Source organism: Cajanus cajan, chromosome 11, assembly GCF_000230855.2.
Source record: "Cajanus cajan strain Asha chromosome 11, NIPB_CcT2T_4, whole genome shotgun sequence".
Taxonomy (NCBI): Eukaryota; Viridiplantae; Streptophyta; class Magnoliopsida; order Fabales; family Fabaceae; genus Cajanus; species Cajanus cajan.
The window spans coordinates 41051363-41065452 of record NC_138527.1 but is presented as its reverse complement, the minus strand read 5'-3'; the positions used below and the strand labels follow the sequence as shown (position 1 = coordinate 41065452).

The window sequence follows — 14090 nt, the reverse complement described above, 5'->3', positions numbered from 1 at the left end:
ATTTTGTAGATGATGCGTATTTGCTGCCAAAGGGTCCATCACGAGAGTCTGGTTTAGCTCTTATGCATGGTTGGAGTAATTTCTTGGCTGTTTCAACGAGTAAAACCGTGCCACATTTTGTCTTGTCTTTCTTTTGTTTGGATGAGACTCCATTGCTTGCGTCTTTACTAGTATTTGTTGATTAAACATTGTAGTGAGGTTGATTAAGTATTTGTTTATTTAAATGACCCTCGGGAACATTGTAAGGGAATAGGGAGGAAGTGGGAGACAACTCGTGTCTTGTACCCAACAGCTGATTCTTCACGGCGACGCAGAGTCAGAGCTACTGATCCTTTCCAAGCACTAACTTCTCGTTTTTTAAATTCTAATTTCAAATCTGTAATTGATCTCACGATCTTACAATGTTTTTAATGCATAAATTCATAATGTTATTGTCATTTTCCCATCTCACCAACGGTCGTACAGGAGAGTTTGCCATACTATAGCTACCTATGGCTCAGATAATCCGCATGTGGGGAACTATTGCAGTGTTTTATAAGGAAGAATATATTTTCGAATCATTTTTTGTTCTCTCTACCTGTTCTAACATGACTAGGACCTTGCTTGAGAGGTTTCTGTGAACTATTCATACATTCTTAGCATCTTTGTTTTATGAGTAAATAGTTTACGTCACAGTCGTGTAAATTCATATATATATATATATATATATATATATATATATATATATATATATTATAAATTGACATGTATGATAAGTTAATTTATTGTTTTTATAATAATTATTTAAATTTTTGTATTTATTGATTAACCGTAAAAATATCTAAAAAAAATAGAGTTTATTATTTTATTTCAAATATAGGATAAGATTGATTCCTATACAATTTTTAAATAAAAATAAATTATTTATTGAATATCTTTTTTAAATTGATTTTGGGGAGAGAGACAAAGTCCAGTTCAATAATTTCTCTGTTTCAACTTTCAACTTTCCTAATTCCTTTTTTAGGAGTTACTTTACTAATGTTTTGGTAGAAATAAAAAAATATATATCTTTTTAGTTTTTTTAAAATATGTAAAAAATATATATATACGTAAAAATACTGTTGTTTATTTATTTGATAAAAAATAATTAATATATGCTTTCTTTTTAACTTACACATTGTTTCTACTTTCTACATTCTACCTAATTTACCCCAAAATAAGGTTGTTTTTTTTATCCTTATCATCTTCACTTATTCGTTTCTTTCCGAAGAAGGAGTAGTTCTAAGAATATAGATGTTAGGTGTAATGAATTAAATTTGGGAACTTTGGAATGTCTGAAATCTGAGTCCAAAACTCTTGTTATTATTCGTTCCTAGCCTTTTTCTTCCAACATTCCTCTAGAAGAGGCAAAGAGGAAATAGAATTGGTTCCAATTCAAATTGATCCACACCGAACTGGTCGAAATCAAATCCAAAGTCACACAGCACAACACAACTCTCTTTCGTGATACCAGGAACATATATCATTAGCTGGTGTCAAAGTGTCATCCACCAGAAAGCGATCCCAAAAATGATTCTTCTTCCTTCACCACTGTCCTATGCTCTCTGCTTCTGGCTTGGCATGCACATTAAAAGTAGATGCTTTTGAAAATACGCCAACGCGAATCACGTCTGTAAACACAAACGTCCCTTTCCCCCACTCAATACTCAAATAGTCAACATCCTCATAATCCCAAAAGACCAACCTTTTAATCACTTCAACAATGAGAACCGCGTGAGTTGCACATTACTCATGTCCACTTCCATCTTGTCACCATTTGCATTGCATGCATGCCATGAACCACTACAACAACAACAGCTACTGCTTCCCTTTTTCTCACTCATGCAAAACAACAAAGTCCTTTCTCCTTAGGTCCCCTCAAAAGTAGAGCACTCTCATTTCTTACAACTCACAACACCCTTGCTTCCTCACTGTAAATTAAATTTCACAAGATGAAGAAACAACCCTTGTTGCTCCTTTTATTTTTATGTTTAAGTGGTGGTTTATCTCAAGGGGTGTCCTTACAAAGAGAATCTCAAATTCTACTTGAGGTCAAGAACACCCAGCTCCAAGACAAAAACAAGAGTCTGAAAAACTGGGTGCCCAACACACACCACAACAACCCCTGCAACTGGACCGGCATTACCTGCGACGCACGACAACAATCACTTCTCACCATTGACCTCTCCGAAACTGGCATCTACGGTGACTTCCCCTCCGGCTTTTGTCGCATTCACACCCTCCAAAACCTTTCCCTTGCATCCAATTTTCTCGCCAACGCCATCCCCAACTCTCTCCTTCTCTGCTCCCACCTCCGTCTCTTGAACCTCTCCGACAACTACTTCGTCGGAGACCTGCCGGAATTCCCGCCGGAGTTCACCCAACTCAGAGTACTAGACCTCTCCAAAAACAACTTCAGCGGCGACATTCCGGCGAGTTTCGGAAATCTTCCACGCCTGAGAGTGCTTACTTTATTCGGTAACCTTCTCGGCGGGACGATTCCTCCCTCTTTAGGCAAACTCAGCGAGCTAACTCGTTTGGAACTAGCTTATAATCCCCTCAAACCAGGACCTTTACCTTCCCAACTAGGAAACCTCTCTAACCTCGAAACTCTGTTCCTAGCCGAACTAAACCTCGTTGGGGAAATTCCACACTCCATTGGGAACCTCACCAAGCTCAAAAGCTTGGATTTGTCTCAAAACTCCTTGTCAGGTGAAATCCCGAACAGCATTTCACTTCTGAAAAACGTGCAACAAATTGAACTATTCCAAAACCTTCTTTCCGGCGAGCTACCCCAAGGTTTGGGAAACCTAAGCAGTTTAATTCGCTTGGACCTCTCTCAGAACTCTCTCACCGGAAAATTACCTCACACAATCGCTTCATTGCACCTCTATTCTCTGAACCTCAACGACAACCTCCTCGGTGGAGAAATTCCTGAAAGTTTAGCTTCAAACCCTAATTTGCAACAGCTTAAACTCTTCAACAACAGCTTCATTGGTAAACTCCCACGAGATCTGGGGCGAAACTCTGAAATTCAGGAATTTGATGTCTCAACTAATGATTTCACGGGAGAGTTGCCAAGGTACCTATGTCAGGGGAAGAAACTGGAGCGTCTCATCACGTTCGCGAATCGCTTCTCTGGAACGCTTCCTAACGAGTACGGCGAGTGTGGTTCGCTTCAATATGTCAGAATCCAGAACAACGAACTCTCGGGCCTGGTGCCGCCAACGTTTTGGGCCCTTACTGGGCTTCAGTTTCTGGAAATGTCCAACAACAGGTTCCAAGGTTCTGTTTCCGCTTCTTCCAGGGGACTCACCAAACTCATTTTATCCGGCAACGCTTTTTCTGGCGAATTCCCAACGGGAATCTGCGAACTTCACAACCTCGTGGAGATTGACGTCAGCATTAACCGCTTCACCGGGGAAGTTCCCACGTGCGTAACCGGTTTGAGTAAGTTGCAGAAACTCAGAATGCAAGAGAACATGTTCACCGGCGAGATTCCAAGTAATGTGAGCCTTTGGAGTGACATGGCAGAGTTGAACTTGTCGTTTAACAGGTTCACCGGTTCAATCCCGCCGGAGCTCGGTAATTTGCCGGATTTAACGTACCTTGATCTCGCCGATAATTATTTAACGGGGGAGATTCCGGTGGAGTTGACGAACTTAAGGCTGAACCAGTTCAACGTGTCTGATAACAAGTTGCACGGGGAGGTTCCTATGGGTTTCAACCACCAAATTTACTTATTGGGTCTAACCGGAAACCCGGGTCTGTGTAGTGCCGTTATCAAAACCCTTCCTTCATGCTCCAAACGCAGGCCGTTTTCTCTGCTTGCGATTGTCGTTTTGGTTGCCTGCGTTTCGCTCCTTGTGGGGTCCACGTTGTGGTTCCTGAAGAGCAAGGGTTTTGGCGGGAAGTCCAAGCGTTCGTTTATGTCAACGGCGTTTCAGAGAGTGGGGTTCAATGAAGAAGACATAGTTCCCAACTTGACGAGTGAGAACGTGATTGGCACTGGGAGTTCGGGTAGGGTTTACAGGGTGAGGCTTAAGACGGGACAGACGGTGGCGGTGAAGAAGCTGTTCTGCGGTGCGCAGAAGCCTGACACGGAATTGGTGTTCAGGGCGGAGATTGAGACGTTGGGTAGGATTCGGCATGCCAATATTGTGAAACTGTTGTTTAGTTGCAGTGGTGATGAGTTTAGGATATTGGTGTATGAGTACATGGAGAATGGGAGCTTAGGGGATGTGTTGCATGGTGATGATAAGTATGGAGAGTTGATGGATTGGTCTAGAAGGTTTGCCATTGCTGTAGGTGCGGCTCAAGGGTTGGCTTATTTACATCATGATTGTGTGCCTGCTATTGTTCATAGAGACATAAAGAGTAATAACATTTTGTTAGACCATGAATTTGTGCCAAGAGTAGCAGACTTTGGGCTTGCTAAGACATTGCAACGTGAGGCCACCCAGGGTGTTGCTATGTCTAGGGTTGCTGGATCATATGGTTACATTGCTCCAGGTATGTTTTCTTTTATTTTTCCCCCATGTTTTTTAAGAAATATTTTTAGTTATGACTACTGTAATGGTTACTTAGTTTGAGTAGAGGTTAATAAAGATGAAGAGAATTACACTTTCATATTTTGGGAAGCTTGATTGATTGATAATATCTAACTAATCTGATCCGATTGCAGAGTATGGTTATACAATGAAAGTGACTGAGAAGAGCGATGTGTATAGTTTCGGGGTGGTGCTGATGGAACTGATCACTGGAAAGAGGCCTAATGACTCTGCATTTGGTGAGAATAAGGATATAGTGAAATGGGTCACTGAGACTGTTTTATCACCGTCTCCTGAAAGAGGAAGTCGCAATATGGGGGGTAGTAAAGATTATATTATGTCCCAGATTGTGGACCCAAGATTGAATCTAGCCACTTGTGATTATGAGGAGATTGAGAAGGTTTTGAATGTGGCCCTGCTCTGCACCTCAGCGTTTCCCATTAATAGACCCTCGATGAGAAGAGTGGTTGAATTGCTCAAGGATCATAAACTGTTTTGAGCTTTTCCCGAGCTCTCTCCAGTCCCACTATAGGACCCAAATTTTGTATTGCGATGGCGGCAGGCACCACATGAAAGTGATTGATGGCTGTGCTTGAAGGAAAACTTGCTTAGGAGGAAATTTTGAGCATCTTTGTTATAAAGGAATGGGTAGCTTTATGAGTGATTGTTTAGTTATTCATTTTATGTACATCTTCTTGTATATGTCGTGAATGCCGTCTTTAATCAAAGTAAAGTAAGTAGTGAATTGGAAATTCACAGCCATACTATACTGAAAAAGAAATACCTTCCTGCAGGCTTTAGCAGTATAGCATATCCTTATCTTTTTTATCCCTCTTTTTCTTTTTCTTTATCTGTTTTTGGAGCATAACTGTGAAAAATAAAAAGCTAGGCTTGCATTCTTATATAATAGTGGATCACCCATCTGGTCCACAATTGATTCCAACATTCATTCATATGTGTAAAATTACATTGAAACTTATGTCCCAAATTTTATTAATCAAAATTGTTCTGGTAGAATGTTTATTCAAGATAAGAAATAGAGACCAGAGAGTTGAATTAACCCTTTGTTGGAGTGTTGACAACAACAGAGTTAATAATTGTTGATAATATCTAAATAATCTTTTATAGGATGAATTTGTATTCCTTCTTTTCCCCCTAAAAAAGGAGAACATGCGATTGCTTAGTTAGGCCGAATATTTTTCCCTTATCTTTCCCTCATGAAAGCTTAGTGTTCAAGCAAGGGTGATTCTACTACAAAAAGCTGCAGCTGTTGAGACGTGAAGGAAAGTGGACATTGATGGAGAAGGTCCATCTCACATGCGGTTCTGAAAAATATGGAGAATGGTTCTTTAATTATATTGATGAACCATCACCTTTTTGTCCTCCTATTACACCCTACTGTTTTTCATTTTTACATATACACCTCCACAGCTATAAAAGAAAGAAACCGAAACAGAGAAACTGAACATTGGGAGGGAGAGGCGTCTTAATAAACGCTAACCACCTTCTTCTTCATCCTTCCATTTCCATTTCCAAAATGAGAGAGTGCATTTCCATTCACATTGGTCAGGCCGGCATTCAGGTCGGAAATGCTTGCTGGGAGCTTTATTGCCTCGAACATGGCATTCAGGTGAGCTAATATTCCAAATCTCAACGTTTCTTTTAATCCTATTCTGTTTTGCCCTTACTACATAATATTCACACGCATTTCCTTTAGCTTCAACGTCATTGTTTCAATCTTTAACCATTACTGTCACTTGTATATCTAGCATCATTTCGGATTCAACAGATTAGAATACCTTTTCGTTTGCCCTCAAAATCAAGTTTCGTTTCAGATATTACTAATCAAACAACAGATAATATAGTGCTAGGTCTTTTTTGTTCTTAAATAATTTAGAGGCCGAATTTTGTGTTGTTTATAGTCAATTAAGCTTTGATCCACTTTGATCCAACGTTCTACTTCTACCATGCACAATCTTTACCAATAACTCGTACATCTTTGATTATAAATTTAAAATCAATGTGCGTTCTTTATTACTACCAATATTGAACTTGTTGAGGTGCACATAAAATTTGATGATTTAAAAATTGTTCTTGGTTGGAGTGGATATTGAGCATGGGGTGGTGTTTCAGGCTGATGGGCAGATGCCAAGTGATAAAACCATAGGGGGAGGTGACGATGCTTTCAATACATTCTTTAGCGAGACTGGTGCTGGAAAGCACGTGCCTCGCGCAGTTTTCGTAGATCTTGAGCCCACTGTCATTGATGAAGTGAGGACCGGCACATACCGCCAACTCTTCCATCCTGAGCAGCTCATTAGTGGAAAGGAGGATGCAGCAAACAACTTCGCTCGTGGCCACTATACTAGTACTCTTCTTTTCACAAATTGTGCCTTTTCTTTGATTGTATAATAAATAATATTTTTTTTTTTGCTTATTGTGGTGATCTTTTAATTTAGTTGGGAAAGAGATAGTTGATCTTGGCTTGGACCGTATCAGAAAGCTTGCAGACAACTGCACTGGTCTCCAAGGTTTTCTGGTTTTCAATGCTGTTGGTGGTGGCACTGGTTCGGGTCTTGGTTCCCTTCTCCTGGAACGGCTTTCAGTGGATTATGGAAAGAAATCCAAGCTAGGTTTCACTGTCTATCCTTCACCACAAGTTTCAACCTCTGTGGTGGAGCCTTACAACAGTGTCCTTTCCACCCATTCCCTTTTGGAGCACACTGACGTTGCTGTGCTGCTTGACAATGAAGCCATATATGATATTTGTAGGCGTTCCCTTGATATTGAGAGACCTACATACACTAACCTTAATCGCTTAGTTTCTCAGGTCATTTGAATCGAAGCAAATTCTGCTATATCATTTCAGAGTAGTGGTGATACTCTCTCTAATACTCTTTTCGTAACACTCTTATTTTTATTAGATAAAATTTATTGGAAATCACAAACTCTACTATATCTTGTTTAATGAATCTTTCCTTATATAATGGCAAGACTCATTAATATTTGTGATTTTCAATCAATATTAGAGTGTTAGCAAGAGAGTGTTAGAGTGAATGTTGATAGCATTTCTCATCATTTTATTGCATGAGATCTGACTTTCTTATGACAATATTTTCAGGTGATCTCATCGTTGACCGCATCTCTGAGGTTTGATGGTGCCCTTAATGTTGATGTTACTGAATTCCAGACTAACCTTGTTCCATATCCTAGGATTCACTTCATGCTTTCATCCTACGCTCCCGTTATTTCAGCGGAGAAAGCATACCATGAGCAATTGTCAGTTGCTGAAATCACAAACAGTGCGTTTGAGCCATCCTCTATGATGGCCAAGTGTGATCCTCGGCACGGCAAGTACATGGCTTGTTGTCTGATGTACAGAGGTGATGTGGTCCCTAAAGATGTTAATGCAGCTGTAGCTACTATTAAGACCAAGCGTACTATCCAATTCGTTGATTGGTGTCCCACTGGATTCAAGTGCGGTATCAATTATCAGCCTCCAACTGTTGTTCCAGGGGGTGATCTTGCCAAGGTGCAGAGGGCAGTGTGCATGATCTCCAACTCCACTAGTGTTGCTGAGGTTTTCTCGCGCATTGACCACAAGTTTGACCTTATGTATGCCAAGAGGGCATTTGTGCACTGGTATGTTGGGGAGGGCATGGAAGAGGGTGAGTTCTCCGAGGCTCGTGAAGATCTTGCTGCCCTTGAGAAGGATTATGAGGAGGTTGGTGCCGAGGCTACTGAAGGTGATGAAGGGGAGGATGGAGATGAGTATTGATTAGGAAGTTTGCAGTTCCTTCTTTTATGTACTTTATTTTTCCTGTTGGTGTTCTTTTATGTATTTTCCTTGACTTCACTTTCTAAGTTGTTATTTGCATCAATGGTTGTCCATTTGGTGGAGCTTGCTTATCCAGCACTAGATCCACAACTTCAGTGGTATGATTGGGGATCTTTGTTAATGTTGAAAGGTTTGTCGTGTCTTTGTAATTGTAGAGCTTAATTATTTTGCATTTTAAAAAAAATGAAATAATGGGTTACACAACACGTGGTGAGACATAGTTAGAGGAGGCATTAGAAGGGAGATTCATTTGTTTAAGCACACAAGGAAGAAATATTATTTGCCAATAAAAGATTGTGTTACTTATGTGGATTGTATACCGAATTAAAGAATGTGATTTGATTTTATTCATGTATAAAAAAGTAGTATTTTATTATGATTTAATTATTTTTTGTTATTTATAATTTTACAAATTTTATATTTTAATATCTATAATTAAAAATTTTATTTTAATTCTTATACATAATATTTTTGTTTTTATAAGATATCTAATGAGACACACACTTTGATATCTTATCTTATTTCAAATAAGTCCTACAATATCACATAATACTTAAGTAACTCTTAAATAATTTGTACACATTTTACTTTAATGATATTTCTTATAAGCAAATCTTAAAATTTTTAATTTTTATATTTTTTATTTATACTTAATTTTAAGGCAAATAAATTAACTTAATCATTTTGAGTACCGTGTATGAACTTACATTTTGTTTTATTCTCTCTTCTTTGAAATTTGTTAGTTGAGCCTTTAAATGATTTTTTATTTTTAAGCAACTATTTTTTATGTAAGCAAACTGTACTTCAATTTTAATAGCTCACCTTTCATCATGCTTCAATGAAAGTATCTTATAAGCATGAAGTACTTAGCTTTAAGATCCAAATAATAATCCGGTACGATAGATGTTATAAAATTTTAGGGCAAAAGTATATTTTTCATTCCTTATATTATTTATTAGTGTCAATTTAGTCTCACTTTAATTAATTAAATTAATTTAGTCCTACATTTTAAATCAATATTTAATTTTCTGTCTCCTCTATTTAAATACTTAACGGATATGACACGTATCATGCCACGTGTCATGCTGTCATGCTACATTGATGAACATCATGACACATGGCATGACATGTGACATGATGAATGACACGTGACATGACACGTGTCAAATCCATTAAGTATTTTAACAGAGGAAACGAAAAATCAAATATTGAGAAACATTTTAAAGATGTAAGACTAAACTAATTCAATTAATTAAAGTGAGACTAAATTGCCACTAATAAATAATATATGAGACGAAAAATGTATTTTTGCCAAAATTTTATTAGTTACATAATTTTTCTTTTAAAATTTTATAGAAATAGAGGTCACTTTATAAAAAAATAAAAATAAAATATTTAATGACTGAAATGAAACGTTCTTTTTATCTATGAAAATTAGATAATAAAGTTTTTAAAATTATAAGAATTAAAAAGATAATTAGATTTTTTTTATTTTATAATGGGCCGACTAGTAAAAAACGCATGTCCATGTTATAGAAAAAGAAGTAATTTGACAAATGAGAATAACCGACCCAATTGAATATATTACATCAAAGGCTCAAACATATAAATAGTAATACGAGTAAACATATAAATAGTAATACGAGTGCGTGACATTACAGGCGCGAACGGGAGAGAAAATTGAATAGTAAAGCGAAGCCAAGAAGTGAGAGAAAAAGTTGTAAATCCTCTCAGACTCAGAGGTTGAAGAAAACACGGACTTGTATCCCTCCGTCAAAGGAAGGTTCAGGCAAAATCATCTTTCATTACAACCCATGGATAACCAATTCGGTTTCTTTATTAATCAAGAAACTAGGGTACGGAACTCTCGCTTTTCTTGGTTCTAACAAAGTTATCAATCTTTTCTGGCTTTACAAATTCATGTTCTTCTGAAGCCTATTTTATTTTACGTTCTTGTTCTTTCTTTCTTTCTTGCCTTTTCTTTTATTTTTTTTTTCTGGCTTACTTGTACGTTAAATATGAATTTTGAACTGAAAAAGAAAATGAAAAGAAAGTAAAGATTGAAGGTTTATTTATAAAAACTTTCTTTTTTATGTATTTTTCTTTTATTTTCTTTCTTATCTTTAGGGTTCTCAGATATGAATTGCATAAAAACATGTATATAATAATGCAATTTACGTTGTTTAAGTACTCGTTTTAAGTTTATTTAGATGATTAACAGAACCGGGAGGATAATGCACTAGGAAATGTGAATGCTAGTTCGACCGGCAATATTAGTATTCCTTTACGGTCAAGAACAACCTTTTGGCATCCTGGTCAACCCGCTGCTAGTTGTCCATCACATGGAGCAAATGTCCCTATCCTTCACACCATCCCTGGTACTGGCTTTTCAGGAGGACCAACGCAGACTTCACTTCCCAATATTACTAGCTTTCCAGGTAAGGGACCAACTTTTAGTTGAATCTCATAGATTAGAGTATAATTGAATTGAGTATGCTGAATTATTTTACTAGCCAATACACCATAATCTATAAACATACAATTTAAGTTATACCATACAAGTTTGATACCTTGTTTGCAGATTCTAGGGATGCATCCTTGTACATGGCTCAGTTGTACCAAATGCAGCGTCCTCGTGCTTACAGTTACACTTCTCCTTCAGCAACTCCTAGGATGCCTGGAGAGAGTTCTAACCGAGGAAGAAATATTGAAGCACGAACAGCACTTCATGAGGGTTACCTACAACTTTTCCAAGCTCAGGTGAATACTTTTATGTTCTTAAGTTCATTATATATGTTTTCTAGCGCCTTGACTAAACATGAACAAATTTATTGTTAGCAGTCAGCGGAGAATCATCGGCTTCAGAATGAAATAAATAAATTGCAAGCTGAAATTTCTGATTACAAGGATCGGCTAAAGAAGCTTGAAGAACAAGTGTCCTTACTCAATCAGAAAGCTGAAGAAACAGCACAGGCACCAAAAAAGAGAGGGAGGCCTAAGCAGTCAATGGTGGATGCATTATACGAGTCTCACCTCACTGCTGGTGGTAGAAATCTTGCATCAAATAACAATCTGCCTCAAAGTAAAGCAAATGTTATTTTTGGAAAGGATAAAGACTTGAAACTTGTCTGCACTGAACCATCACAACCAGATAATAAAGTGTTTAACAATAGAATGGATGTTGGAAATACTAGTAATAGGAATCTTGGGTTGATTCTTGGCATACCTTCTCAAAACACCGTAAAGAATATGTTAGATGTAAACCCTCAAGGTTTCTCCCATAATAATGCCACTTTCATCCAACAAGGAGGAAGCACGACTCGTGGAGGGATTTTATATGCAAATCAAGATCATATCGAAGTATCATCTGAAGGTGAAAATGAAGTGATGGAAGAGGAAGACAATGTTCGTTAAATGTTGGTGTACATTATAGTTACTATGACATAATAATGTCATAATAACTAGACCAAAAGGTATGTCTCCCCTTAACAATTGATATAGCAATAATACTTTTACAAATAATGACTTACATTTTAGCTAACTGTCTTATATAAAAGATCATTATTAATCAACTCGTCCTGAATATTGGTATAGACTATAGAGTAATATGAATATTTTTGTTAATGTTAATTCCTTATTCAACAATTATATATTAATTTTAATTGAATCAATTAAATCATTCCATTAAAACATTCAATTTATATGTATATATTGTTTTTATATAACAATTTTATATCAATCGTATATTCTAATTCAATTAAACTAATTCAATCATATTAGTTGTCACGTCACATCACCACATTCATTTGTTTCCCGCTTAATTGTTATGAAAAAAAATATATTTTCTTTTAATTCATAAAATCATACTATTATATTTAATCAGTAATTAAGACACACACTCTAATAATATTAATGTTAATATAATAATATATATTAATTTGAAATAACTAAGGTGATTATATATATATATATATATATATATATATATATTAGAGATTTTTATTAATTTCTATTCATAGAAATAAGTTACATTTTATATTATTATATTTAACTAAGATGATTATAAGTAATATATTTGAGATTCTTTCTATTTTTTATTTCATCGAGAGTTGTTTGTTTGTTTATATATAAACAAATCAAAATTAAAGGTATGTCGTATGTTCATCTTCTCCAATTTCTTCCTTCGATTTCTTTGGGGCAACATGTGACATTATAAATCGTTAGCTCTCGGTCTATTTTCTGTTGAAAATTGATGTTTTTGTTATTTTTCCTTTCAACTGATTTATTAAATTCTTCCTTTTGTGTTTAAGACATATTATCCTAGTACTGAGAAAGGAATGATGAATCTATTTTATTATTTTTGTTTTCTATTTTCAACTTCTGTTTTAATATATCACCTACTTTTTATATTGTATTCTTCAACTAATAATATAAGCATTGTGTGTTTTATGAAATCCTTCATTTTGTGTTTTAGAATACTTTTGTTACCGACGCTAAAGATAAGCAATAATTATTTTTATTATTTATTTTATTCTTAATTTTTTTCAACTATTGTGATAATATATCACTATTTCTAATTTTATTCTTTAATCATATTAAAATTTTACCAACATTAGTTGATATAAATAGTAGTGATTTATATTCTTTAAGTAAATTGTTTAAAGTTTGAATTATAATTTTGGATATGAAATATATTACGTTAAAAGGAAAATAAAATTATATTTTTTTAATTGATATGTAATAAATTTGATATTCACAATCTTAATTGTGTATGTTTTTGTAATTCTATATTTTTTTTAAGTCGTTGTGTGATCAATATTTCACGCTATCTTAACTCAAGAAGAGAATAAGAGTTGTTTGATTTTGTCATTCAATTGTTATTTTGAATGTTATGTACAAATTCAATTTTGTTATTTTAAAAATTTTATTGATAAGTACGGATGTATGTAAAAAAAAAAAAATAAGTTGTATATTTAGTTTCTGTTGATAATTTAAAATTAAAAAATTTTACTTCCTCAAATAAGCATATATAAATGAGAATTAATAAACATTTAAAATATAAATATGCAATCTAAAACACATAATATGTAATCCATTATTCATAATTTATTATTTATTATATGTTATAAAAGGAAGGTTTTGTGTAAGTAGATGTCACGTAACATCACTATATTCATTCTTCTCTTGCCTAATTATTATTTGTTTTTCAATTCATAAAATAGAATTTTTAAATTTAATTATAGTAATTAGGTTATTATAATAAATACACATTATAATAATATTAATTAGTATATTTTAATTTAAATTGACTAAGGTGATTACAACTATAATATATATAGAAGATTTTTCTGTTTTTATTTCATCAAATATTTTTTCTATTTCATAAAAAAATATTATTATATTCAATTATAATAATTTAGATGATTCCAATAAGTAAATATTATGATAGTGTTAATTAAATGTGTATTTGAATTTGAATTAGTCGAGGTAATATTATATAAGAGATTTTTCATGCTCATCATCTCTCATGATCTTTTATAATTTATAAAACATATATGATATGTTAACCTTTATAAGTTTTATTTTATGTTACATTATATGAGGGACTAAGTCTCATATTTATTGGAGTTTTAAGTATAAATGAGAGTTTTATATATAATAAGATAAATATGTTGAATAATGTA

General features: G+C 34.8%; 3 protein-coding genes across 4 annotated transcripts; all 3 read left to right on the top strand.

The window, feature by feature from the left end:
- Positions 1–1326: 1326 nt before the first annotated feature.
- On the top strand, positions 1327–5379 carry HSL2 (HAESA-like 2). The gene is made up of 2 exons (XM_020361841.3): positions 1327–4530; positions 4703–5379. The coding sequence occupies exons 1-2, from the start codon at positions 1971–1973 to the stop codon at positions 5065–5067; spliced, it is 2925 nt and encodes a 974-aa protein (XP_020217430.2). The 5' UTR covers positions 1327–1970; the 3' UTR covers positions 5068–5379.
- A 146-nt stretch (positions 5380–5525) lies between these two features.
- On the top strand, positions 5526–8555 carry LOC109794028 (tubulin alpha-2 chain). Of its 2 annotated transcripts, XM_083067205.1 has the most exons (5): positions 5526–6198; positions 6702–6936; positions 7028–7398; positions 7690–8148; positions 8234–8555. In XM_083067205.1, exons 1-5 carry the CDS (start codon positions 6106–6108, stop codon positions 8348–8350), a joined length of 1275 nt encoding a protein of 424 aa, XP_082923331.1. In that variant the 5' UTR covers positions 5526–6105; the 3' UTR covers positions 8351–8555. The 2 variants fall into 2 exon arrangements, with proteins under 2 accessions (XP_082923331.1, XP_020209086.2); XM_020353497.3 differs by having other exon boundaries at positions 7690–8555.
- Positions 8556–9637: 1082 nt separating this feature from the next.
- LOC145953070 (uncharacterized) lies at positions 9638–11978 on the top strand. Its single transcript, XM_083066668.1, has 4 exons — positions 9638–10262; positions 10628–10844; positions 10988–11166; positions 11248–11978. Exons 1-4 carry the CDS (start codon positions 10221–10223, stop codon positions 11818–11820), a joined length of 1011 nt encoding a protein of 336 aa, XP_082922794.1. The 5' UTR covers positions 9638–10220; the 3' UTR covers positions 11821–11978.
- The last annotated feature ends 2112 nt before the right edge of the window (positions 11979–14090 follow it).

Coding starts and splice junctions, on each gene's coding strand:
- HSL2 (XM_020361841.3), top strand. CDS start 1,971: ATGAAGAAACAACCCTTGTTGCTCCTTTTATTTTTATGTTTAAGTGGT. Junction 4,531..4,702: donor ATATGGTTACATTGCTCCAG/GTATGTTTTCTT, acceptor ATCCGATTGCAG/AGTATGGTTATACAATGAAA.
- LOC109794028 (XM_020353497.3), top strand. CDS start 6,106: ATGAGAGAGTGCATTTCCATTCACATTGGTCAGGCCGGCATTCAGGTC. Junction 6,199..6,701: donor GCCTCGAACATGGCATTCAG/GTGAGCTAATAT, acceptor GTGGTGTTTCAG/GCTGATGGGCAGATGCCAAG. Junction 6,937..7,027: donor CGCTCGTGGCCACTATACTA/GTACTCTTCTTT, acceptor CTTTTAATTTAG/TTGGGAAAGAGATAGTTGAT.
- LOC145953070 (XM_083066668.1), top strand. CDS start 10,221: ATGGATAACCAATTCGGTTTCTTTATTAATCAAGAAACTAGG. Junction 10,263..10,627: donor TTATTAATCAAGAAACTAGG/GTACGGAACTCT, acceptor GATGATTAACAG/AACCGGGAGGATAATGCACT. Junction 10,845..10,987: donor CAATATTACTAGCTTTCCAG/GTAAGGGACCAA, acceptor CCTTGTTTGCAG/ATTCTAGGGATGCATCCTTG.